At 46.2% G+C, this 27,018-nt stretch overlaps 1 protein-coding gene across 2 annotated transcripts in view; it reads right to left on the minus strand.

Moving 5' to 3' along the window:
- Positions 1 to 1,566: 1,566 nt before the first annotated feature.
- Positions 1,567 to 27,018, minus strand: part of PLCD4 (phospholipase C delta 4) — a 56,100-nt gene continuing 30,648 nt past the window's right edge. Inside the window, exons 2-12 of one of the 2 annotated variants that reach the window (XM_053286132.1) lie at positions 25,108 to 25,339; positions 24,478 to 24,679; positions 21,694 to 21,838; positions 19,842 to 19,994; positions 19,048 to 19,218; positions 18,530 to 18,686; positions 17,083 to 17,199; positions 15,734 to 15,912; positions 12,740 to 12,875; positions 11,645 to 11,794; positions 1,567 to 1,689 (exon numbers count right to left, since the gene is read on the minus strand). In XM_053286132.1, the coding sequence (XP_053142107.1) occupies positions 1,679 to 1,689; positions 11,645 to 11,794; positions 12,740 to 12,875; positions 15,734 to 15,912; positions 17,083 to 17,199; positions 18,530 to 18,686; positions 19,048 to 19,218; positions 19,842 to 19,994; positions 21,694 to 21,838; positions 24,478 to 24,679; positions 25,108 to 25,339 (1,653 nt within the window). In that variant the 3' untranslated portion in view covers positions 1,567 to 1,678. Of the gene's footprint in view, positions 1,690 to 6,263; positions 9,662 to 11,644; positions 11,795 to 12,739; positions 12,876 to 15,733; positions 15,913 to 17,082; positions 17,200 to 18,529; positions 18,687 to 19,047; positions 19,219 to 19,841; positions 19,995 to 21,693; positions 21,839 to 24,477; positions 24,680 to 25,107; positions 25,340 to 27,018 lie in introns of those variants that run through there. The other variant, XM_053286133.1, reaches the window with a different exon arrangement.

The following is a 27,018-nucleotide window of genomic DNA, read 5'->3' on the forward strand; positions in this document are numbered from 1 at the left end:
TGGTGGTTGGGGATTTCTGGGTGGTGGGGACTCCTCTCAGCTTCCTCTGCCAGAACTGCTTATGGGGTGCTTGTACCTGGGCCTTATCTAACTGCTGATCTACCACTGTGGCAAGTTGTTCCTGGAAGGCTGTAGATTGCATGTAAGAGTCACACTGGAGCTGAGACTTAACAGCAGCCATCTTAAAGGAAGCACCCCTCTCCGCTTCTACAGTCTGTACTCTACGCACAATAGAATCAACTAGCCGGCCCTGCACAGAACATCTCTGCGCTCTTTGGAGCCAGCAGTTACCCCTTCTGCCCCAGTCTCCGCTTCTGGGCCCAGCCGCCTCTCCTCCCCACCACCACTTCTGCGCCCCATCTTTCTTTCCCCCCTCCTGGGCCTTGCCTCCGCATCTAGGCCAGGCCCGCCACCACCTCTGGCTTCTGTGGCCAGGGCTGCCACGGCGGCAATCAATCTTCCTGGGTGCGCCTCAGCCAATCAGGCGCGTCCGCCCAGCCAATCAGCTGGGCGTGAGGATGCACATTCCAAGGCACGCCCAGGAGAATTAGATAGATAGATAGATTTGTCTAGAATGACATCCTCCTTAATCAGCAGGCCATGCAGCTCACCTGGGGAGGCCATTTATGAATTGGCTTTTCCACAAGAGTCTTTCACGGCTTGCCACTGAGCATAGGCCTCTCTCTGCATATCAAGCTCTACATTTGGTTGAGCTGGAAGTGCCTCAGTGGAGTCCTCCCCCAGGCATGGAGGAGCAGGAAAAGCTATCTAAGAGCCTGTGCAGAGCACATAGATATGCATGCAGAGGTTCTCCTTCCAGTCTTCTAGCTTGCCATTCCCTCTGATATTGCAAAAGGGCCAAGGCACCTTCATAATGGCCCTTCAAGTGCTAACAGAGTTGCTGATAGGAGCCACGATCCATGCTTGGCAGCTGCAGGTAGTATGCTTTGGCATCGCCCTCCAAAAAAAGGGCAAGTTACTGTGCAGCCTTCTGATCAGTCCACTCATTTTCAGACACAAGGAGGTCAACATCCACCAAGTACTCACTGATCATAGGCCCATCTACATGACCAGTAAAGGTCTTCTCAGGCAATACAGTGCTTGCTATCTTGAAGCCTCTGCTACCAGTTAAACCAGTTACTGGTTTAACAGGAGAACTTTATTATGGGCCTGCAAGTCTTCAGGCCGTTCACACAGACCTCACTTTGGAGGGAAACTCTCTCAGCGAACCAACAATAGAACAGAACAGCTAAGGCAAGATATAGAACCTTACTAAATCATAAAGCATGGAACAGCACCACTTATTGGTTGGTGGTATTACTTAAGCAATCATTACAAAACTCAGATAAACACAGGGACCATCATTTTGTTACCTGTTCTAGAGGCACTACTTTCCCCTGCTGCTGTAGCCCATGGTATTTACAAAAGGATAAATGGCCATAGTTATGCTGTAGAATAATGCCCTCTAATATGAAATCTAATAGTTAACTATTATTTTCTGAGAATTCAGTTTTAAGGAAAATTGTGATTTTATTTTAATTGTTCTTGTCATATGCAGTTTTGGGGAGAAGGAAGCTTACTTAGGTGAAGCCGCAGGGTTTTTAGGTGTCTTGCACTCATTATTCCTCTGTCTCTATTGCACCCAATAGAGTGTCAGTCTTCACATAAGTGTCAGTCTTCATTCCCAACCTTTAAGGAGCAAAAGAAATTCAAGTACGCAGTCAAAACAAGCCATGCAAAACTTAAGAAAATGTGCATAAAGTATCCAGTGGCAGAATGTTTTTCTGGCATTAGAATTTGGGGTTGTCTTTCTGTGAAACTCTAGCTTTTATTGCTCCTATTGTCCTCATCTCTTCTGTCCACTTTCCTTTTTATTTAAAGTGTTACACAGCAACACTGAACTCTAAAAATTGGTTGGCCCAGCCTTTACACAGACTGGTTAAAGGCAGCTAATTAAAACTCATATTTTCTAGGGAAGGGACACTGAGGCTGAGAGAAAAGCAATTGGCAAAGCCAGCTATGGCAAATATATAAAATGTACTAGCAATTTTATTTGCTGCTGTTACAGTATTGAGAGTCAGAAATTCTTGCCCATCTACTATAAGTCAACCAGAGATCTGCCAGTAGATCTTGATCTGTCTTCTGCCTGCCCCCTTGTATGCACTTATTCCATTAAGAACATAAGAACAGCCCTGCTGGATCAGGCCCAAGGACCATCTAGTCCAGCATCCTGTTTCGCACAGTGGCCCACCAGATGCCGCTGGAAGCCACAGACAGGAGTTGAGGGCGTGCCCGCTCTCCTGCCATTACTCCCCTGCAACTGGTACTCAGAGGCATCCTGCCTTTGAGGCTGGAGGTGGCCCACAGCCCTCCGACTAGTAGCCATTGATAGACCTCTCCTCCCTGAAGTTATCCCTCTTAAAACCATCCAGGTTGTTAGCTGTCACTACATTTTGTGGCAGAGAGTTCCACAAGTGGATCACGCATTGTGTGAAAAAGTACTTCCGTTTGTTGGTCCTAGACCTCCTGGCAATCAATTTCATGGAGTGACCCCTGGTTCTAGTCTTGTGTGAGAGGGAAAAGAATTTCTCTTTCTCCACACCATGCATGATTTTATAGACCTCTATCATGTCTCCCCGCAGTCATCTTTTATCTAAACTAAAAAGCCCCAGGTTGCCTCATAAGAAAGGTGCTCTAGGCCCCTGATCATCTTGGTTGCCCTCTTCTGTACCTTCTCCAGTTCAACAACGTCCTTTTTAAGATGTGGTGACCAGAATTGTACGCAGTACTCCAAGTGTGGTCGCACCATAGTTTTGTATAAGGGCATTATAATGTTAGCCGTTTTATTTTCAATCCCCTTCCTAATGATCCCTAGCATGGCATTGGCCTTTTTCACAGCTGCCGCACATTGAGTCGACACTTTCAACATAGCATTGTTACAATGCTATGGGACAAGGGTTAAATGTGTCTGAAATATGACAAAATCAAACCTCTTTATCAGAGATTATACCTGTAGTTGGAGGAATGGGCAGGCTACAAGTGACCTTCAGCACTCTTGAAGGGGGACTTGAAAGTCCACTCTGACTCCAGCATACAACTCCTCTGATACCAAAGGGGTAGGAAAATCTTCCCTTCTCTTTCCAACTAGTTTTATGCTAGGGATGTTCACCTGGAAAATTTTCACCCAGCAACAAAGCAGACCTGGCTAATAGAGGTATGTTTCCATCCCCACCCCCTTCAATTAGTCTTACTTCAGTGGGATGAAGCCAGCACAACCTTTGTATTTGGCTTGAACAGTTAATCCTGAGAGGAATCTTGCTGACCTCCTGGAGTTTGAGCTGATTGGCAAGTGCAGTCTAAAAGCTCTTGAGTATTTTGGTGCTGAGCTAAATGTGAATAAGCTTAAAGGCTTCCACTTTCCCTGCCAAGTAGAGAAGACTGATAAAAGCCTCAGTCTGTTTTCTAGAAATAAGTCCCCTGAAATGCTGAGTAATCAAATACCTTCGTTCACAGAGGGGATTTTTAGCCTGTTTTCCAGTAGGCTTATGAGATCACCCAGTATCCTCTTTGTGTGTCTATGCTATCAGCTTCGCAAAGCCTGGACCAATATGAACCAAATCGAGGACAGTTATAAGGACGCCTCAACGGCATAGTTTGTGATGATGCCATCCACCCCAATTCAAGATGGCGGAAGCATACACCTTTGAGGAGCAAGTGGGCTAACTAGTGAACCACCTAACCAATTTGAACCAAATTTGCTGCAGCTGTAGGAACACATACACCACCTCAGTGGTGTAGCTTGTGATGAAGTCATGCACCCTGGTTCAAGAAAGTGGGCACGTAAACATTTGAGGTGGGCTAACTTGTGTACCATAACTGATTTGAACCAAATTTGGTAGAGTTGTAGTGAATGGCACATAGGAATGGCTCAAGGGCATAGTTTGTAATGATGTCATCCACCTCAGTCCAAAATGATGGATGCATGAACATTTGAGGCACAAGTGAGCTAACTTGTGAACTGCCTAACTGATCTGAACCAAATTTGATACAGGTGCAGGGGTACATAGGGCCACCTCAAGGGCATAGTTTGTAATGATGCCCCAATTCAAGATGGCAGACACATGAACATTTGAGGGGCAATTGTGAACCAATTTGGATGAGATTTATAGGGACACATAGGGGCATCTCAAAGGCATAGTTTGTGATGATATCATCCACCCCAGTTCAAGATGGCAGGCTCATGAATGTTTGAGGCTCAAGTGGACCAATATGTGGACTGATCTGGGCCAAATTTAGTCCAGTTGTAGGAAAGGAAAGGAAAGGAAAGGAAAGGAAAGGAAAGGAAAGGAAAGGAAAGGAGGCAAATTAGTTCTTACTAGAACAACTTGTTCAAATATCAGAGAACTTAGAAACTCTTCCAGGAAGTAGCTTAATCACATTTCCAATTGCAGAAGCATAAAGAAATGAACTGTCTAAGGGCTGCATGTTTTTCTTTTGAGCATGAACGTCACAGTTCCATGTAAGCCATGAGAGGCAGAGAAGCCTGTCAGATATATATTACTGGTTGCACAGGGTATGTCCATGTCCCCAAACTGCTTCATTGTGGCAAGAAGTTGGACTAAGATTCTTAGTAGCTGTTGAAAAGGTATGATGTGGCAAAGGAGTATTCGGAGCTGACAATGTGCTGCCCCTTCCCCAATTCAGAGAGTACTTGTGCAATATGAAGAGTGATTATGTTGGGATATCATATGGCTCCCTAGTGGTGATGGAAATGAAGGTGTAAAACAGGATATTGTTTTCTCTTCCCCTCACATGAATGTGGGATTACTCCCAATTACTATTTTTATTATTTCATAGCTAAAAACCAAATAAATTCTCTAACTTGTTTGTGTTTGAGCCATTTTTAATAAGAAGAACAATCAAGGCTCCCCACTAACTCACAGCAGTATAATTAAGGAAGCCCTAAAGTGTCACAGAATTAGACAATTTGTGAATTTTGTGGCATCTAAAATGTGTGGTAAGTTTTAAACCTTCTAGATGAAAAATGCTAAAACTGCATATGGTTGCCCCCTATCCACCCACTCCCCCACCAGGAAGAAATTCAATGGTTTCAGCTTCATCAGCAAGCTACACCAGGTGAATTTCTTCCTATGAACATAAGAACAGCCCTGCTGGATCAGGCCAAAGGCCCATCTAGTCCAGCATCCTGTTTCACACCGTGGCCCACCAGGTGCCACTGGGAAGCCCACAGGCAAGAGCTGAGGGCATGCCTTCTCTCCTGCTGTTACTCCCCCTCCAACTGGTAGGCATTGAATAAATGAAGGCACTACTGTAAGTAACTGAAAGTACCAAATTGATAGTGTTGGAATTCTCCTCTTTCCTACAGTAGAGAAGTAGAACTCCCATTTCACAGATTTCAGTGGTAACTCAACTTAAATCTGAGTTATCAATGTTTACTGGTTTTGGTTTGTGAATACTTAGAAATATACTTCCCTCTTCATCAGCCCTTTTTTTTTTTTTTTGGTTAATTGCTGTGGGGAAAGCCTCCCAAACAAACATCTCAAGCTAGTAGGAAAATAAGAGAAGGTGATAAGATAGAGACAGAATAATCTGTGGTGTGCATATCCACTAGGCTATCATCCAGGGGTGTAGCTATAATTGAGAGGAAGGGTTCAAAGAATCTGCCCACCCCTAGCTCCACCCTTCCCTATTTTCTTCATTATCTCCCTCACTCTGAGGGGCCTCCAGGGAGAGGGGCAGCTATGCCCCTGCTACCATCTCTAGTAAATGGGATTCCTCCTTCTTGCAAGGCTCCTGAAATTTAACAGGTACTCAGCACCCAATAGCCACTGAAGGACATGCCCAATTTCGGACTTCAGTAGAAAGAGTACACAGGATAGGACACAAGGGGAAGGTATTGCCATGGGAGGAAGAAAATTACCAGGAGATACAGAAGGCCAGTGGTTGAAGAGAAGACTAGCTACCTAAACTGACTATTCCAGAAAGTACTTCCGTGTAAGGAGAGCATAAGGATTGCAAAGCCTCCTGCAAAGGTGCTCTAAGAAGAGACCACAGGTGTATGGATAACAGGCTAATGTTTGTTCACTAATAAGGTCACTGAGGGTCCAAGAATGGGGTGAGCATTAGATGAGTATGTTATCAGTCCCTCCCTCTCAAGACTTTATATATCCTTCCCATCTCACATGAGGAGAAAAATAGTTATCAAAATAATACAATTCTGACATGATTCACAACTCACCATCTGGAGGTAGATTGCTCCATCATTTTATAAATAGCTTTATTATTATTTAGATAAACAGACTGGGTTTGCTAGGGTCTCAGTCCTTTACAAAGGAGACAGTATTTAGAAAATAATGGCATTCCACATTACTGTATACATTGCATCTGTAAAGATGCCAAGGTGCAGGTATATAGTGTAATCAGATTTGGGGTCACTTTACAGCATCCTTCATGGCTACAGTGCTGTTTTTACTTAAGTTAGATTTCAGGCGGCTCAGTACAATATCTACAAGGCACCATTCAGCCTCAGCTTAAGGTTCTGGCAGCGTTACGTGTAAATGCAGCCCCTATCATTTTCACCCAGGGTACATAGGCAGGGCAAACTGCCCCCAAAGACTGAGTGCCCCCAACATATTGGTTGACGACGACAGTATTTGGGGGATGGGAGGTGCAGGAAGAGGATTGGAATAATAGGTTTAGCCCTGGGTCCTGTCTCTGCAACTCCGTCTTTCCAGCTGCCTCCGTCACCCAGTTAACATTCTATTCTGCAGAAGTTTACCACTCACCTACCCCTGGCTCCTGTGTGAAAAGTCCTATTTGTTTCATTTTTAAAAAACTCAAATAGGTCAACCAGAGACTAAAAGCAGCAAGACTTAACTACAATGAGTTCAGGCTACATACGAGTAACTGGTCTCTAGGGGCAAGGAAATGGGCAAGCTTCTGTAAGTGTACAAAATTAAGCTGGCCAAACTATGGAAAGCATCTTAAATGCAGCCAGAAAAAGGAGCAATGTTGGTTCATGGAGGCTTGTAAAATGCCAATGTATTCATACTGTGGAAGGATTTGCATTCATTATGTAAATATTATTAGTGTTGCATATAGAAAGACATGAAGAGGGGAGCTGGTCTTGTGGTAGCAAGCATGAATTGTCTCCTTAGCTAAGCAGAGTCCACCCTGGTTGCATTTGAATGGGAGACTACATGTGAACACTGTAAGATCTGAGGGCATGGAGCCGCTCTGGGAAGAGCATCTAGGTTCCAAGTTCCCTCTCTGGCATCTCCAAGACAGGGCTGAGAGAGATTCTTGCCTGCAACCTTGGAGAAGCCACTGCCAGTCTGTGTAGACATAGACAATACTGAGCTAGATAGACCAAAGGTCTGACTCAGTATATGGCAGCTTCCTATGTTCCTATAAGTACATCTATATACATCTTAGCTATGAGAGTAGCAATTCCTACTTGACTCAAAGGCTAACTTAGGTCTAGCTTACATCTTTGATTTAAAAAAGTAATAGTTAGGCTGCTGCCAGAGCTTATCAGCTATCAGCTGCTTGAAAGAAAACCAGTCCATAGAGCAGAGGAAGGGATTTAGTAGCCCTTCCATCCTGAAGATAGTTCAAGCATTTTATGGCAATTGTCCCTGCTATTCCTTGCTTGAGGTCCGATCTGCACAAGCATGCATTGCATATCACTTCGTGACTTCCAGCTAAAGGTGTGAACTACGTCCCTTAGGAAGTATTGTTAGCAACTTCATGTATGGCTTTTGATGTACAATGCCTGTTTTACACCTGTACATCATCCTTGAGCATTAAGAGATGAACATGCATATGCAAAACTCGCTCTTAGCAACTAACTGGGTGATGGTTATAGCTTATAGGAGAGATTTGAGACAAATTTGTCAGGAAAAAGATCTGACAAAGCACTTCACATCTCCCTACCTCTTTTCTCTGAATGGGAGGTAGGACTAATTCTTAGAAGAACAAGAGGTTGCTACAAGAGCTGCAATTGATAGACCCCTTGTATTACCAGCTGTAGGATGCTTTTAGGTCAGCACATTTTAGTAATATCCAGTCATGTTTCTTCTGAAGGAAGTACAGATGAAATTGCAGTTGACTTTTCACAGTGGGTGGAAGAGAATATAGCATTTTTGTTGTTGTTAGAGGGACATGCAGTGTTCCATCCATATTAGTGAGTGTGATATAGTCATGCGTGGTGAGAGCAATGCATCCCAGCTCACTGTTTTAGCAACATGTTCACTTTTAATCCACATTAAAACACTTCTTCAGTTAAGTACTATTGCACCAGATTTTGCTTTTTTAACATAGACCCCAAAAAAGTATTTTAGTGCAAATTAAAAGTCTCCTTTTAAAAAAAACACCAAACAGTCCTAAAATGCTATTCACTGGGAAAAGTAATAATGAGGTGTACTGAAGTGCAGATGCATGGCCATTGGCTCATCATTACATGCCTAAAAACCATGGCCCTGAAAGATGGAAGAGTAACACCAAGGTGATGTGTATCTGTGGATATTACACTACTGAAAAGGTCAAGTTTTCTGTAATCTGAAAAGACAGATGACGCGCAGGAAAAACATAGAAGAACAGTGGTTTGATGATGATGAGTTCCTGTAACAAAAATGAGTAAACAAATGGTGGCAATTCCACAATAAATCTGTAGTGTGTAGAAGCACCTGTAGTTATTTCCAGCAAAGCTTGATTATTTGATCCTGCTTTAGAGACTGTAGCCAGGGCACTTTCCAAGTTAGCTGCTCAACAGCAGCAAAATGCTTTCATTCAGGCAAATGGCTTTCAAAACATAAACAGTAGGGGGAGCAGTCTTGTGAAAACTAACAACCTGAAAAAACATCAACTTTTTTACGCCAGATATACAATGTCATAACACTATATCGCAGCAATTAAATTCGAAACAAGGCATTGGAAACATGAACGGCACCTTGCTGTCAGTGTAGGGACTGCGGTGTCACAACACAGGAAGTGTGGAAGCACACTTCAGAGATTTGTCATGACCCTGTTGCAGGGTGTAATCTGAAAAGCGCTCAGGCAGATCCTACCTCCACACTTCGATACGGAGGGTTGAACTAGAAGACACAAAAATGTGTGATTTGGAAAGACATCTACTGATGGGCAACATGTACTGATGGGCAGCAAGTTCCTTTTGCAGGTGTAGCAGCCTCTCCTCGGTGTACAGCAGAGGTAGATTGTTTAACTGAGCCGTATGAGTGGACAGACTTTGACTTGGTTGATGGCTTCTTCAAGGACCTACTGGAATCTGTGCAAATCACAATACTTTTTTAAAAAATAAAATAGCAGCAAAACGATATAAAATTGTTTTAAAAAATAAATATAGTAGTTCAAAGTAGCCAGTTCTGTCCAGTCCAGTCCTACACGGGAACAGGCAGATGGAGTGTTATGGCATCCTTCCATAAGATTTTTGTCTCTTTTGCTCATCCACATTCTCCAAACTAAATGGTAAGGAGAGGGAGGAGTTGCATTCTAAGGCGTGGCGGTGGGATCATCGTCTAGTCAATTTCAGTTGTCGACTCCATGGTGTGGATGTGAACAAAAAGGGACGCTGGGGGGATCCCTGTGCCATCTTTGGAAAGAAGGTAGATGTGGCGGTATCCTGTGTAGGAGACAGAGGTGAACAATGTAGGAAGTTGCCTCATGCTAAGCCGGATTATCTAGTGCAATACTCTGTCTACTCTGACTGGCAGCAACTTTCTGAGGTCTTCCATACAGGTCTCTCTCAGCCCTGGTGTAGTGTTTTGCTTTGTTTTTTAAACAGGAGATGCCAGGAATACCAAACCTTTGCCCTATTCTTGAGCTACAGACCCCTTAGCCATGATACAGGCAAAGGAAATAGCTTTGCCTCTAAAGACATCTTTCCCTGGCTGGTCTCTCCAGCATTCATCTGAAAAATTACCAGTTCTGAATTTCCTCCCATTGCTTTAGGTAGTTTCAGTGCTTTCTTCATTCACCAACACTTGCAATTGCTTCTCTTAGCACTGCTCAAGCCAGCAAAGGTGACTCCATTGCCAGCCCATCTATATATATAATTCTCTATAACATACCCATGGCTAATCTTGTGTGTGGCAGCTCTCACAAGAGTTTGTGAGCAGAAGCACCTGATTGGGCAGTGGGGATTCCAAATGCAGATAGAGAGGAGGAGCCTGTGATGGTTAAGGTCAGTTGGAATGCAACTGTTACTGGTCAGAAGATGTTCTTGACTGTAGAGGAGAAGAATCTATATATAAAAGGATAGTGGACAGGGGTCTATGAAGAGATGGGTTGTGAGGGAGGAAAGTTCCCCTTCAGGAGAAGGAGGCTGTTGTGTGAATTATATGAGGAAACAAGATGAACAAGATCTGTTAACTCAGGAAGGGAAAGAGAGGGAGAAAGAAAAAAGAAGGGAGGGGAAGAAAAACAGAGAGGAAGAGTGAGTGGAGGAGAGAAAGATAAAAAGAAGGGAGGGGAAGAGAGAAAGAAGGAAGGGCTAGGGATGGGCCTGGGCCTGTCAGTGGCCTGAGGGGAACCAGTGGCTATGGCGGTGGCAGCAAGGAAGGGTCCAGTCAACCACTGCTGTTTGGGGCTACCAAGGCCAGTGGCGGAGGGAGGCAGACAGGCAGGCAAGGGACAGGCCAGGGCCTATCAGTGGCCTGAAGGGAACGAGTGGCCATGGCAGTGGCAGCAGCGAAGAAGGGCCCAGTCAACCACTTCTGTTGCTGCTCCTGTGGGGAGGGGCAGGAGCAGGGCTCAGGTGAGGGTGGGGAGGTCTCTGGGGATAGGGGGCTGCAGCTTGGCCAATAGGTTCCAGCGACGCTGCAGCTGCAACCAAGAGGTGAGAGGGATGGACTAAAGGGATGGAAGAGTGACCAAGAGGGGTGAGGGGGATGGAAGCAACAGGATGGAGGAGGAACAGGAGTGTGGCTCAGGTGAGGGTGGAGAGATCTCTGAGGTGAGGGGAGCAATCAAGCACTGGTGCACAGATGCTCTGCGTGGGTTAAGCTAGTAAGAAATACTCATCTGTCTCTCTCCACGAGATGGAGGCAGCATAGGCTTCCCCACCACGAATGGGAATACAAAATCCTGCTCTTGTAGCTGTGATAGAAAGTATCACATATGAATAGTGTAACAGCTAGTTCAAATACCAAGAGAGGAACAAACTAGTAGGCCATGTGATTTTGAGGATGCAAATATATATACACTTCTTCATGCCACAAAATGACTTTTAGACATCACTCCTTAATGGGGGAGAATTGTGAGAAGGGGACCAATTCTGCCTTGGGATTAATAAGTGTTCTGCCAGCAATTGCACATGTTTTAAAAGACAACAGATTTCATTCTGTCCCATTGGTATGTGTGTAGTTGTGCTGTTGTCATGCTGTCTGGATGTTGCCATTCTATCTAGCTAAGTAGCTACATTCATTGTTGCAGGATGCAGCTTCTGCTATCTTAGTTTCACACACAAATAGCTCTTGCACATTCATGTCTTGTCACACAAATAGGCTCAGAGGCATATTCATTCCCACATCGTGGCAGAAGATCATCATAAGGCAATCCTATCCTTGGGCCATGCAGCCAGGGTGCTGAGAAGAGAGACACTCACCTGATTTGACACTGGTAAGCGGCAGTGTGTATTGCCCCACAAAGTCATTCCTTGATGTCTTGTCATAATCCTCCACTACAAAACGCAAAAGTGCCAGTTCTGGTACATACACTACAAAGTGAAGGGTCTCACCCCACTGCGGGTTAAAACCTGTCCAAGGATATTAAGGTGGGGGAGAGAGGATGTCATCATAGGCCAGGGCATCTCAGTATCTCCCCTCTGCTTCCCTCAGTCTTCTCCTTTGTAAAATCTCACACAGCTGCTCTCTTCTGCATCTCTTCTGGGATTCTTACTTAAGCGGTTCCCTCCAGATTCCACTCCAAACTCCCACCCACTTTGCATTCTTTTTCTCCATCTCCAGTTGGAGAAAAAGCTACCCTTGCAGGCAGCTGCCACTCTGAATGTCACAGAGAAAGGGCTATAAAATCTTTATTGATCACAATAAGTTTCTTCTCCAAACAGCCTTGCAAGTTTCTAGCCCTCAAGGATACAGAGAAAAGTTTAAACATAACTAGGAGTGGGTATAATCCAGCAAAGTGTAGTCTCAACTAAGCCTCACTTAAATCAATGGGATTAGTTACAGCAACTTTTTAAAAATCATTCAATTGTTTCAAAGAGACTTCATTACAGTTAATGTTTGCTGGATAGTGTCTGGCATGTGTTGTAGACTTGGAGGTTTAGAGGTTCTCATATGAGACTTCTATGCCCTACACAATACTTTGTCCCCATGACCCTTTCCCCCTGCCTCTACTACTCAATTTTCCCCTGCTCATCTTCCCAGATCTCCACCACCCCAATGCTTGCCAAAAATAGTTTGAATTCAAGAAAAACTGAAATAGCACAAACAGTGCAAATAAAACCAGTTTAACATCTAACATATTAAGTTTGCATAAGCTTAAATTTATTCCCATAGCAGAATTTGGTTTTCTTCTGTGTAGAATTTGAGTTTCTTCGGCACAGATTATACCAGAATATAACACATTCATTCCACTTTAACTAGTGATGATTGACAGGCACATGTGTTGACAATTATGCTAAGCCAATGTGTAATCTCAACCTAGCTGTTCTTTACAGTGACCAGTAGAATAGACTTACCATTATTTTCAATGTATTTGGTTTCCTGCTTGGCACTGTCAGCAGGGATCCCATGAATCTCAACTCGCACCAATGGATCCACGATGGAGCCTTCTTTGCTGTTGGGTATCTTTGGAAGCTGCTGCCCACTGATGATCTGGAAAAGAAAATCACATGAGCACAGAAGAGCAAGTGAGCTTGTATGTGCAAGAGCAGCAGTGTATTTGCAGCTGCCAGCTCCATCATGCAACCTATGCCATTAAAAATGGTAGCTTGTAACAAAGGTAGTTGGGAACTTGGGAACCATGGCCTACAACCTTAAAGATGCAGAAGAGTTGGGAAAACACTGTGTTTGTCTGCCCAGGATCCAAAGCTAAGCTTACCCAATAGTGCTTCAGCTTAGTTGCAGTGGACAGAGACACCTGAGCAGCTACAAGAAAACACAAGGGAAGAGGGCAGAGTAGAGCCTCTATCAAGGTTTGTCAAGGGTGTCAAACTCAGATCTGGTGGTGGGCCACATTAGATTCTGATGCACCTTTGGAGGGGCCGCACCTAGAGGCATTTGGTGGGCCACTGTGGGAAACAGGATGCTGGGCTTGATAGGCCAAGTTGGGCCTAATCCAGCAGGACGCCTTCCTATTATGCTCTTAAAGAAGCTTCAATAAGTGCAACTACATCTGTTCTTTGTTCCACTTTCTTCTCCTTCTCCAGCCGCTGCACTCTTCTACCTGGTATGTACACCTCAAATGGCTTGCTCTTGTGCAGCTCAGTTATTAAACTTCTCTCAGGCCACTTCTGCTAAGACAGGTTCTCAAACTTGGGTCCCCAGATGATGTTGGAGTACGTCCCATCATCTCTAACCACAGTGTTTATTTATTTATTTTTATTAGCTAGGGATGATGGGAGTTATAGTCCAACTACATCTGGGGACCCAAGTTTGAGTACCCCAGTGCTAAGAGCTCCCAAGGCTGCAATCCTGCACATGCTTACTTATAACACTGTGGCCAGGGGAGGAGCCACCATTGTGTGAGGGGGTTCAAAGAACCCGGGCCACCACGCTCAGGGGCTGTGACTCTCACCCCTACCACACCCCCTTCATCTGATGTCAGATGCTGAATCTGACATCAGACGCAGTGGGTGTGGGTAGGGGAGCTGCAGGTGGTGGGTTGAACTGGATCTGCTGCTGGCCTCCCTACGCCATTGTCTGTGCCACTTTCTCACCGAGTAAACAGCTTCATGCAAACAGCTGCATGCAAAGTTTTAGCATTAGGAGTGGCGGGGGGGGAGTGTTCTCGTTGTTAATTGCATGCAGTCTGGTACACATTTAATTGTGAATAAGTCCTATTTGTTTCAGTGAGGTTAACTTCTGGGTATCCATGCAGAACTGTCAATTTTTCTCTTTGACGTGACAATACATTTCACTTCACACGAGGGGACTTGCTTAAGGCCGTATAACCCTCCTTCACTGCACTTTCCTGGGGGCAAGGCCCATGCAGGATTTACTTAAGCTGAAAATTGGGACTTGCTCCTGAGTAAGTATGCCTAAGATGTCAGGCTATAATCCACTTACTCAGGAGTAAGCCCCTTTGAACACCATGGTGTTGCACAGCCAAATGGAGTTGATCGTTTGGCTTGCTCTGGGAGGGAGTAGCTTCGTGGTCAGCAAGGGATTTACTCAAAAGCAAGCCAAATCGATGCTTAGGGGAGCAGTGGCTTTGGAGTGGGGCAGCACCCACCCGGAGGCGTGTGGCTGGGACTCCCTCCCTCTACCTTCCTCGCCTTGAGGCCAGGGACAGGCTGCGAATCAGGTGCTGGAGGAAGAGGCAGGGGTGTGGGGACAATGGAGCAAGGTGGGGACCATCCCTTGGCCACCAGGGTCTGGTGAGGCCACTAAAGCACCTCTCCGGCCTCGGACAGGGCACCCCCTTGCCCCTCTCCCAGGCAGTAGCAGTCAGTCCCCTGCATCTGATGGCCAATACTGGGGATGGGGAAGGGGACGGTCAGCCTCTGCAGAGTTTCCCCAGTCCACATGGAGCAGAGAAAAAAGCTCCCAATCAGTGATTCAACAAACCGCTGACTGGGGAAACTCTGCAGGGGCTGACTGGCCCCATCCACAATATTGGCCATGCCCCCTGAATCTGACATCAGATGCAGGGTGTGTTGCTTGGGGTGTGTGAGCTTTGAGTGTGTGCTTAAAGATCGAATAGGGGCAGGGGACCCACTGGCGGGACTTCGTCTTCCAGCCGGAGGTAAGCTCCCTACGCCCCTCGGAGGAGGAGCGGCCACTACCGCCACCTCTCCAGCCAGCCTAGCAGTCCCATGGCCAAAGAGGCATGCAGGGCAGCCCCCAGCAGCTGGGTATGCCATGCCTCGCAAGAGACGCCGGAGCGGCTCCCCAAGTAGTGCGCTGGCTGGCTGGCCGGTTGGCCAGCTGGCTGTTGCTTGTCTTGGGTGCACGATGGGGAAGAAAGGAAGGTCAGAAGCCTGGAGGAAGGAGCCGCATGGTCAGATCCAGCCTGTGGTCTGGGGGTTTGACAGCCTTGATCAAGGTCTTTTTATATATGTCACCTCAGCTAATGGAATTCCTACTAGAAATCACATGCCATTTCAATTCAATAAATGATAAGAACAGGCCCTTCAAGGTGGATTTGTGTTCCTACATAGCCCATTTATTCTTAAAACTATTAAATCAATACTTCATTTTATTTTGTATTATAACCAGTCTTGAGCCCTAAAGATGAGGTAGGCAAAACATAACATTTAAAGCTTGAGCAAGGGCCACAGATGACATGCAGAAATTTCCCGTTTTAAACCCCAGCAATGCCAGCTAAATAAAGATATCTGGCAACACAGAGCTGGGGGAGACCTCTGCCAAAAATCCCAGAGAGGCTTTGCTAGGCAGAGTGGGCAATAGTGGAGTAGATAGACCAGAGGTCTGAGTAGGAGAGAGAGCTTTTCAAAAGTGATTCTCTATATTCCCCAAAGCCCTGTTAGGGCAAGAGGCTCGCACAGTACCTTAATGGCGAAGCTCAGGGGGCTCCCATCACCCCTGCTTTGGGGGTTCTCAGGGCTGAAGGCTGTCTCTGTGTCCCTCATGAAGCTCGGCTTCAATACATAGCCACAGCAGCCATTTTGACTGAAGAGTCCATCATACAAGTCCATCTCTGTACCAGCTGTCTGGAAATTCAAGGCCACTGAAAGGAGAACACAAACATCTCTTTCAGACTTGTAGCAACAGAGACAGATGAGGCAGAGGTAGATCTGCCAGTTCCTTTCATGCAAGGCATCTTAAAAATGCAGACTAAGGCCCAGACTACCCATTACAGAGTGCCAGATGAGCACCAAGGTGATACCAATGAATTAGCATGTCCCCACCCCAGCTCCATTTCACTGGCTGCTGCTGGTTCTATTCCCTAGCTCTGACTCCCAACATACCCTGTCCTATACACCTGTATTTGCAAGACTGCAGACAGCCGAAGAAATAATGATTCCAAACCTATATATGCTTATTGGACACAATGAGACTTAATTCCAGATAAACCTGTATGGGATTGCATTGAAAGCTATGGAAATCCTTGTCCCTCCCCATACAAGCAGCAATGCCATCGAAGCCTTAGGATATGAACTGAATAAAAAATAAACATACTGAGTATTCCAGTACAGATATGAACTGAATAAAACATAAACATACTGAGTATTCCAATACAGTCATCCCTTGCCAACTGCAATTTGGAGTATTCGCGAAAGGAAAATTATGTCCTGTCTCATCAACCATGATCTGAGTATCTGCGGTTGGTGAGGTTTTTTAGTGACTGGGGTTGTTTTTTTTAAAGCTATTTTTGGGGTTTCAGATATTCAATCCGCTCATTCCTCTTGCTGACCCTTGCAACTACTTTATGGTAACTTGATTTTAAATCAAATTGTTTAGGCCATGTTCTCTGAAAAAAAATCATGTCCGTGCTTTCCAGAAGCTATCCCAAGCTGAAAACTATGTTGTAAAGAAGAAAATACTAGTTTTGCAAGAGGCATGGCATTTGGGGAATGTTGCAAGTGAATACTGAGAAAAGCAAGCTCTTTCAAAAGGGAATCATGAACTCTGCTTCCCTCAATTCAACAAGCTAATACTAGCCAAAGGCTAGTCAGGGAACCGTGGCCAGATGTGAGTGGCTGGAATAGTGGACAATATCCCTTTTCCTTCCCATCAGAGAGTGGCCCCAAGAGCAGTGGTCTGGAAGATGCCAAGCGAATTACAGAATGGAGGTTTCTGCTATGCAGAATTTTGACAAGGACATAAAGAACTTCAGAAAAAGAGCAAGCATGACCTTTCCCCTTTTAATCTCCCTTTAATTCCATTTCATGCATACCCATCTGGCACCCCACATTCCACATCGCCTGAGGGTTGAAATTGGACGAGTCAGTCCGCAGCCCACTGGGGAAGATCCGTGTCAGTTGCCAGGCATTATGGCGGACAAAGTCATTCCCTGCAGGAGGTATGAAGCACAGTAATAGTTAGGGAATCAAGACTGCCCTTTGCAGTGAAAGGTGAGAAGGCATTTGGGCTGGCAGGCCTTTAAATTAGGGCTGCCATTTAGAATTCTCCCAACAGACCTATTCCAAAGTAGACTTGGAATGAATGGGTACCAGGCCACAGAAGGGTCTGAAGAAGATAGTTCTCCTCCTTCCTTACAGGGCAGGTGGGCCGCTGAAAGAGTCAGGTGGCAGAAAAGCCTGATTCACCCAAAGCAGCGGTTGTGTAGGCAGGAAGAAATGGAATTTCTGCCTAGGGGTGTGCAATTCGATTTGACATTGAATCGATTTGGGTCAAATCAGGAGTGATTCGCAAATTCAACACTGAATTGAATTGCCCTCAAAATAGAGGGCCTGATTCTGGGTTGTGGAGAATCACACACACACACACACACACACACACACACACACACACACACACACACACCCCGATTCAACCCAAATTGATTTGGGTAATTCAAAGCCCATTGTGAGGCGCGTTTTCCCTGGGAAAATGGGCCTCAAAATGGCGGCCAAGTGATTCAAGATTGATTTGTTGAGGCAGCTGGCCAAGCCAACTATTTGACTAATCAATTCAAGTTTTTGCTATTTGATTCAAGCTTGAATCGAATTGCAAAAATTGATTTGTGCACACTGCATACTCCTACCTCCTTTAAGCATTGTTCAGTATTGTGCTCTGAGGCCACAGGGATGAACAAGGCACTCTCTGAGGATCCAATGCAGAGTTAACAGATTTGCTACCTGCTTATAGGAATTTGTTTGCTTTCACTCTGCTTGACTTGTGTATTTATATTTTAAAAGCAAATATTACAAGGACACCATAAATCCCCAATGCTCTCTCAATCAAAGGAAACCAAAATCCAATTGTGCTGCTGCTACATCTTCTTGCCACTCAGAGAAGAGGGTTGGAGAAGCGGGAGGAGAGCTGGTCTTGTGGTATCAGGCATGAAATGTCCCCTTTGCTAAGCAGGGTCCATGCTGGTTTGCATTTGGATGAGACACTACATGTGTGAGCACTGCAAAATACCCCCCTTATGGGGCTACTCTGGGAAGAGCACTTGCATGCAGAAAGTTCCAAGTCCCCCCACTCCCGACATCTCCAAGATAGGGCTGAGAGAGACTCCTGCCTGCAACCTTGGAGAAATTGCTGCCAGTCTGAGTAGACAATATTGAGCTAGATGGATGAATGGTTTGATTTGTACAAGGCAGCTTTTACATTCATATGCCCACCACTGCTTGGTCCAAATGTCTCGCTTGCCAGTTGACCCCTGCCCTGTTTCTTACCAGCCTCTCGGATGAGCTTGCGAGTCTTGGATTCGGCAAAGGAGGACATCTCATAGGGCTTGTAGTGGCTACGAGAGTGCTGGAAGCTGCAGAAGGGCACACTCTTGCAGTAGATAATGCAGTCAGAAAGCTCCATGGAAAGGGACTGCTTGGCTTTCTGCAAAGAATGCAAAACCAGTTTGCAAATTATATCTTATTTGTGCTTGCAGATATGTGAATGCCTCCTACATATTACAAACAAAAATAGAAGTGTAGGGTTGCCGTCTTTTCCCTGACAGGGTTCTTCTTACTTAATAGATGCATGGCAGACAGAATTCCAAGAAGGGGAGCTTTTGATGACAGTGAGAAGCAGTGATGGTGAATCGTTTTTTGTTTTTTTAAAAATGTAACATATTTTTATACCGCCCAAAACTTACGTCTCTGGCTGTTGGGGTGGGCATGGCCATGGGTGCTATCATGGAGAGCACCTGCACTTCTGAATCGGCAACTACATCACTGCTCAAGATGCCCATATATACCTTCTCTTTCCTTTTCTCTTCATTGCGCAGGGCTTCCTCCTCTGCCTCTGGTCCCTCCTCTTCCTCCTCCTCCACATCTTCCCACTCAGACACTTCGTCTGGATGCCCATTCAGAGAATCCTCCAGATACCCAACCTTCTTCCCCTTCAGAATGATTTTGCCCTTCAGTTCCTGCATGAGGAGAGAAGTCCCATAACAAAGCAGGCACTGGGATTCAGAAAACGGGGGTGGAATTCCCCTGCCACCAGCAGCTCTTGCCAGGCTGTCATTTTCTAGTGAGTCCACAAGTAAAACATCATGTTTCTCCCACAGTTTCACCACAGCTATGTCAGCCCTTCCTGGGCTTCCAGCAAACATCCCTCCAAAACAACACTCCAATGCGTTGTCACTCAAACTTTCAACAGGGCTTTATCTATCCTCCTGCTTCTGCCCCCAACACACCTCCCACATACCTTGAAATCTCCTCAGTACAGTCACTCTGACTCTGTTCCTCTTCATTTTCTAAGTGAAGTTCCTCTTAGTGGTTCCCATACAAACTTTAGTTCCCAACACTCCTTTGGAACCCACTCAGTCTCTTCACCTATCGTGCACCAAACTCTGAGGTCCCCCCAGTTCCCCCCACCTTTGACTCCTCCTCTTCTCATGGACCCCCTTTTTATGTTTCAGACTGATGAAAAACATTGGGGCATGTGATGCTGTTATAACTGTTTGCCCTATAATTGTAATTAAACACTTTTTAAGCCCAGTTTGATTTATTTATTTTTTTAAAAAGGTCAACCACTCCACTTCCCTACCTCAGGTGAAGGCAATTGCATGGGGACACGCCCATCAATGGTGGTGGTGAGCAGCTTCTCTCCCAGAATTCCTTTCAGCTGTTGTGCCATGATATCTTGTTGCTCTCTGCTGCAGTGGTTCTCAATGGACAGGATGATGGGGTAGTCAGAAACCTGTGTGATCAAGGTCACAAGAAGTTCAAGGAGGGCCGAAGAGTTTTGGAAGGTAGAGATGGGGCACAGGGACAGAAAAAGAGGGGAGAAAGGCTACTAGAACTGAAGCAGGTCCTAGAGGGATGGTGAGCTGTTTTTATACCCAGCACAAATTGATTCTGCAGGAACAGACAAGGAGTGGGAAGGGTTTGCCACTGCTGAGATGTGGCAAACCATGGCATCCCAGCTGCTTGGAACAGGAAGTGGTGGTAAGAGATGTATCCAATTTGATTAAAGAAAGGAATGGAATCAAATGGAAGTATATTTGGTTCTTTGGCATACAGGTTGCTTCCTAATATCAATAATAATAAATCAATCAGATTTTAATTCTGCTTTTCTCATTCCAGAAAGAGAGACTCAATGCAGCTAACAAAAATCTTTATATAACTGGCCAATTGTTATGGGTCTCTCATAGAAGGGGACAAATAACACTCTTGAATAGTGTGTATCATGCTAATGGAGTACCATGAGCAATCTCTGTGACTCTTCCAGGCTTGCACCACAGAGGACCGGGTCTCACGATCCGTGAGACCTGGTTGGGGCGGTGAGCGGGAAGAGCGGGCTAAGCCCTCTCTCCCTGCTCACGATCAGGGAGGGAGCCCTGGGCAGCTGGATTGGCCGCCCACATGATTGTCGGCTCCGAGATGGAGCTGGCGGGGGCTGGGGAGCTCGGGGGCTGCGTGGCCCCCGGAAGCCCCAGTATGCCCTGTGCAAGCATTCAGGGCATACTGGGGAGACCTCCGGAGCTGGGAGGCGGCTTTTCATCTCCCCTCCAGGGGTCTACTTGTGAGTAGGCGTGGCGCGAAGGCACGCCGCAGCTACTCACAATAATTAAAACCAGGTTCGTGGAGTGCTCGTTCCGCAAACCTGGTTTTAAGGCAGGGGTTCTCGAGCGGGTTACCCGCTCTAGAACCACCGGGCTCAGCTGCGTGGTTCTTACGACTGTCAAAAATCGGGCTAGGCCCTCCTAGCCCAGGTTTTGCCGATCGCCTGAATAGCCCCAGAATCTCCAAGACCACATTAGAGCACCAATTCAGATGGAGAACAGAACACAGCCACAATAAAATCCCCCACTCCTTGCAGCTTAGCAGTCCCCAATACCTCATTAAAGTATTGTGACTATTCACCTTCTGTCTCAGCTCTGTTCATATATCCTCCCTTGCATGCATCCTCTGCCATTCCTTCCTCCTAGTGACCCCTTCCCCTATGGCAGAGCAGAGGCGTAACTAGGGAAAACGGCGCCTGGGGCAAGCACTGAAATGTCCCCCCCCCACCGCGCCCCCCGCCCCCCCAACATACTACATTATACTTAGGTTTTTCCTCACAAGCGCCCGCCGCCGCTGCCAAGCCAGGCCACTGACTGGCCGCCAGGTGCCAGCAAAGCAATGCGGGGGGGGGGCGCAGGCGGCGCGGAAGGGACCGCTCGTGGGGAAGGGGGCACCGACGCGCTCCCTTGACTGCTGCAGCACTGCTGCACTGAGCAGGAAACATTTGTATTAACAAAAAATTTAAAAAAATTTAAAAAAAATTGGTCATGACGGCGCCCCCCATGTGACCAAAAAAGATGGCGCCCGGGGCACGTGCCCCCCCCGCCCCCCCTATAGTTACGCCTCTGTGGCAGAGAGAATCATCATGCTCTGTGGCAGAAAGTCCAACCTACCCGGAAGGCATATTTCTCAAGGGTTGTCACTACTTCCCGGAAGAGAATCTTGGATGTGAAGGTGTGACCATGGTAGACGATGGGCTCTCCATTAGGCCCATCCCAACAGTCTACTTCAAGGCAGCGGCAGCCCCGCTTCAGAGCCCTGCACAGAGAGAAGGCAATCCATTATCCCTCCCTATTGCACATAGGCGGCTGTTAGCCTACAACATGGGGAACCTGCTTTTGCTTTCTCTGTACACGCCATGTCTTCTGAAGCAAAAAGATTCTCCAGTTGTGCCTCACTGTGCCCCCCTGAGCACCGATTAAATCAGGCAGGAACGTCTCCACATTTTAAGAGCGTGGTGCTGATGAGTCAGAGCATTTCCTTCCCCTCCCCCCTTTTTTCTTTTCATTAAATGAGTATAAAAGAGACATTTTAAAAAACAGTACAAAAGAAAAAACATTTTATATCAATTTTCTCTTGAGTGTTATTCACTGTAAATTTAATATTGACTTTCCATTGAAATTCCCATTGTTGCATATCTATTGTTTTTGTTGAGGTTCTGAATCCATTTAATCATGCAGTCTTTCACTTGTTCTGATTCTGAATCATACTTCACTAGCAACTTATATATAATACCCAGTAAATGTTTGGTCTTTTTAGTTATTATTATTTCAAATTCTGTTAAATCTCTGAGGGTACCACCTTGTTTTTGTATTGAGTCAGGGCATTTCCAAATGACAGCCTCCTGTGCTCTTGGTTTCAAGTTTAGGCACAGCACAGTAAGGGCAAAGGTAGTTCCAAAATAAAAAAAGAACTCATTCCTGCGAGTCCCTCAGCCACATGGTGAGCCCAACTTCCTTCCAGCCTTGCAGCTGAAATGGCAGCTGTGTGCGTACCAGCAAATCAAATGTTGAATCAGCCACCAGTCTAGCTTCACACCCCCATCCCCGACTGCTTACTTCAGGCAGCCTGTTTACCTTTTAAAGTCAAATGCTCATGCACGGATACATTCATTTATTACACTATTAAATTAAAAGGGACAATTTTTACGATGAAAAACTTACCCAGGGATTGTGGGGTGTGAATGTCTTGCTGACATCACAGGACTGCATCTCTTTGCTTCCTAAACTTAGACTGAAGATACTGCAGCTATTCTCTTTTTTCTTTTTCTTTTTGGTGGGCTCTCAGCATGAATAGGGTTGCCACTTTCTCTCAACAGAGCCACACTTGTGCTCCTGAGGGCCTTCCAGCTCCACCCCTCCCTATTTTCTTCATTATCTCCCTCTCTACGAGGGGCCACCAGGGAGAGGGGCAAATATGGGTCCCCTCTCCCCTAGCTACTAGCATTGATGAGTGGTGCGAAGCCCCAAATAGGATTGCAGAGTCCAGAGGCAAAGCATGAAGGAGGAGGAGCAAAGGAAGGATGGGAATCTGTCGACCTCAAACAACAGGTACTTTGTTGGGCAGTCTAAGGGGAAGGAACAGGAAGGGACAATGGCTAGTCATGTTAGGGAGGGGTGGACCAAGGCAAAGAGCCAGTTGTGTCGTTTTGGGTCAATCCAGGCCAGCTTTTGAATGGGGCTATAATTACTTGTATTTCAATCCAGGCCAGCTTTTGAATGGGGCTATAGTTACTTGTATTTCAGTCCTGGAGTAGAAGCTAGGCTAACAAACAGCCAGCAGCAAGAGCGTTGAAAAGCAGTCTGCACTTGCCTCTGTACATAATATCAATTTCATTGAATGATTAATATTGCTGATTCCATTCCACTGCCTCGTCCTCGCATACCACAACCTTCCTCTGGATTCTATACCAGTAAAGTATCATTTTGGGCCCTAGGAGGCCTGTTGTAAAGATCCTCCTCAGCTCTGATCTAGAGACGATCATCTCAGAGGAGCAGGATGAGCAAGCACCCGCCAGCCAAGACCCCCTAGATTCAACAGACCCTGAGCAGCCAGAGTTGGTTGCCTCTCCTGCAGAGTCTCTCCTTGAGAAGCCCTGGAACTCCTCTGAATGCCCCCCCCCCCGCAATGAGACTCCTGCTGTCCCTAGAACCCCCTCCATCAACCGCTGGGGCCCCAGAGGCATGGCCATGCCAGGACCAAACTCCAACACCTGAGGTGAAGTGCTTGCCTGGTTGCTCAAGGCTTCTCTTCCAGTGGGCTTACTCAGGAAGACGGGGAGGCCAAGCTCAGGCACTTGCTTTGGGCCAGCCTAAGCTCCACAAAGGGATAGGACTATTATTATTATTATTATTTTACATTTTATATCCCACTCTTCCTCCAAGGAGCCCAGAGCGGTGTACTACATACTTAAGTTTCTCCTCACAACAACCCTGTGAAGTAAGTTAGGCTGAGAGAGAAGTGATTGGCCCAGAGTCACCCAGCAAGTATCATGGTTGAATGGGGATTCGAACCCGGGTCTCCCCGGTCCTAGTCCAGCACTCTAACCACTACACCACGCTGGCTCTCTCCTCCATTTACAGCCAGCCTTTGCTGGTTCAACATTTTCTTTGAGCACTTCCTTCCAGCTACTGCCTTGTTAGACCTGGATATGGATATCTGTTATTTCCAACAGCAAATCAGGGGCTCAGGGAACTCTGCTCCAGCCCAGGTTCTGGAAGGCTGAGAATCTGAATCCACCTATAGCTGACAGTATTACTATAGGGTCTAGTACTATTCCCAGATGAAGTGCATAAGCAATGTTTTTAGGAAGGAGAGGTCAAAAACGAAGGGCTTCTTGTGCATGGCTCTGTTGCTGCTGCGATAAACACATTAGCATCTGCCCTTGATCATGATACCTGATATATCCCTCAACGCTGCTCTGTCCTCGCAGCTGGTCCTCCATCAGATATGTGTTGTGGGAGGAGGAGATAAAATAATGGCAGAGGGGCTGCGACATGTCCTGGAAGATCTTCTTGTGCTCAGGGTTGAAGATGGAGCCATCTGGTGAGCACAGGTACATGAGGAAGCCATCAATGCTCAGGGAGTGGCGCGCCTTCGCTGTGGAAAGAGAGGGCCAATGGAGAGAGAGAGAGAGAGAGAACAAAAACATCAAGGGAGATGTTCCCCCAAGGGTCAGACCTTCGAAATAGACAAAGCCAATGAAACAGGAGCCTTTGGGAGGCCAGGGAAAGCAGATACGGCAAGAATTCCTATGGAAACAAGAGTTGTGAAACTGATATCAGTACTGGTATATGCTTTGCAGAAATCTGTTGGAGAGAGAATTGCACTAATGTTACCTCCCACCCGAAAAGGCTGGGAGTTTCTGTTCTTTCAGGATTTGGTGTTGTCCAGAGAAAAGTGCAAGTGATGCCCTTTCAGGACTTCAGAGCCAACCTGCATTAACCCTGGATGCTTGTACATGTCATTATGGACCAAACAGCTCTCCCTTCCCACCCGCTAATCATCACCTCCCAGTCAGTCCCAACCTGTTTCAGACGGCTCGTATCGGTCGATCAGCTCCATGGCCAGCTCATCGACATCCTCTCCCTCCATCTGCTCCTGCAGCAGGAAGTCCACAAATTCCAGCAGTGTCAGTTTCTTGCCATCCTCTGAGTACTCCTGGAAGAGCTCCAGCACCTCATCCCGCTGAGTCAGCGCTTTGTAGAAGAGCACAAACTCCTCCCCTTCTAGTGTCCCTGTTTCGGATTTGTCAGCCATCTGCAAGGAATGGACGGGTTTTAGGGAGTGGGGCCCAGCTCAGTGGTGGGAGGCATGCTTGGCATGCTGCAGAAGGTCCAGGTCTAGTCCCTGGTAGCGCCAGGTAGGGCTGGGAAAGTCCCCTCTCTGAAACCCTGCCAGTCAGTGTAGTTAATGCTGACCTAGACAGATCAATGGCCTGATTCAAGAGAAGGCAGCTTACTGGGTTACTTGCACAACAAGAACAAGAACCACCCAAACAATGGAGTAAAGGCTCAGAGACCTCTCTTAACAGCACTAACTGCATACTGTGTGCTGCACAGTCCACAGAAGCAACACAGTCCTTTTCTAGACAGCCTCAGACACCTGCAAGCTGGGCATATTAAAGCCATCCAAGTGAGTTCACCCCAAAACTGTCTGATGGATGCCACCGGTTTCTCCACTGGCACTTTTTATATAGCAAGAAGAATCCAATTTACAAGAATAACTTGAATCCAAGAATCCAAGTGTGTATCACTGCCCCCTTCTGGACTGAGAGTTAGGAATGATTTTGCGATCATTTTTCACCAGTGACACAAATTTTGTTTGTTTGGGCATCAGGAAGGCTGGAGACAGATGCACATACCCTGTTTCCCCAAAAGTAAGACCTACCCCGAAAGTAAGACCTAGCAGTAATTTCTGATGTACCGCTAATTGCCCTAATGCATTTTTGGGGGGTAAAATTAATATAAGACACTGTCTTATTTTCGGGAAAACACGGTAGAAACAGGAACGGGTGCTGCATTTTTCTGCAGCAGGGCCTGCTCTGTTCTGACACACAAAGCTGCCTTATATCGAGTCAGACGATTGAGCCATCTAGATTCTAGATCCAGACTGTCTACACCAGGGGTTCTCAGTGTTGGGCCCCCGGATGTTATTGGACTTCAACTCCCATAATCCCCAGCTCCAGTGGCCTTTGGTTGGGGATTATGGGAGTTGAAGTCCAATTGTATCTGGGGACTCACCCAATGTTGAGAATCCCTGGTCTACACTATTCTCCAGGGTTTCAGAAAAGGGTCTTTCCAGCCCTGCCTAGAGAGTAGATGCCAGTGATTGAAACCAGGACCTTCTGCATTCGAAGCAGGTGTTCTCCACTGAGCTACAGTCCCAACCCCATTTTCAAAACTGTTTGGGAACAAAACACAGTAACAGCAATAATTTGTTATTGAAACAATTATACACTGCTTTTCAAACCCCACCCCCAAAAAGGTTTTTAAAGCAGTACATAGAAAAAGAAATAAGATGTTTCCCTGTCCAAAAAGAGGTTAACAGTCAAAAAAGAAACCCAAGGGAGACACCAGCAACAGCCATTGGGAGGGATATGATGCTGAGGTTGAATAGGGGCAGTGGCTGCCCCCTCCACTAAATATAAGAAAGCCATCACCTGAAAAGGTGCCCCTTAGCCCATTTAGCATGAACCTGACTTTGATTAAAGTGGATTGAAGCATGGCAGGGAGAGCTGACAGACAATAGTTTGCTTTGTTCGCTTCTCCTTCAAGCATCGGATTAAAAGTCTGTTTAGCCCTTAATGGCTTATTAATAACTATGAACTTTGAAATTACGTGAGTACATTATCCTGTTTTAAAAAGTGTTTGAAGAGGGCTATAAGAATCACTGTATGTTGTTACACTTCCACAACAAGCTCACGCTGGAATGTTTCT

Source organism: Hemicordylus capensis, chromosome 1, assembly GCF_027244095.1.
Source record: "Hemicordylus capensis ecotype Gifberg chromosome 1, rHemCap1.1.pri, whole genome shotgun sequence".
Taxonomy (NCBI): Eukaryota; Metazoa; Chordata; class Lepidosauria; order Squamata; family Cordylidae; genus Hemicordylus; species Hemicordylus capensis.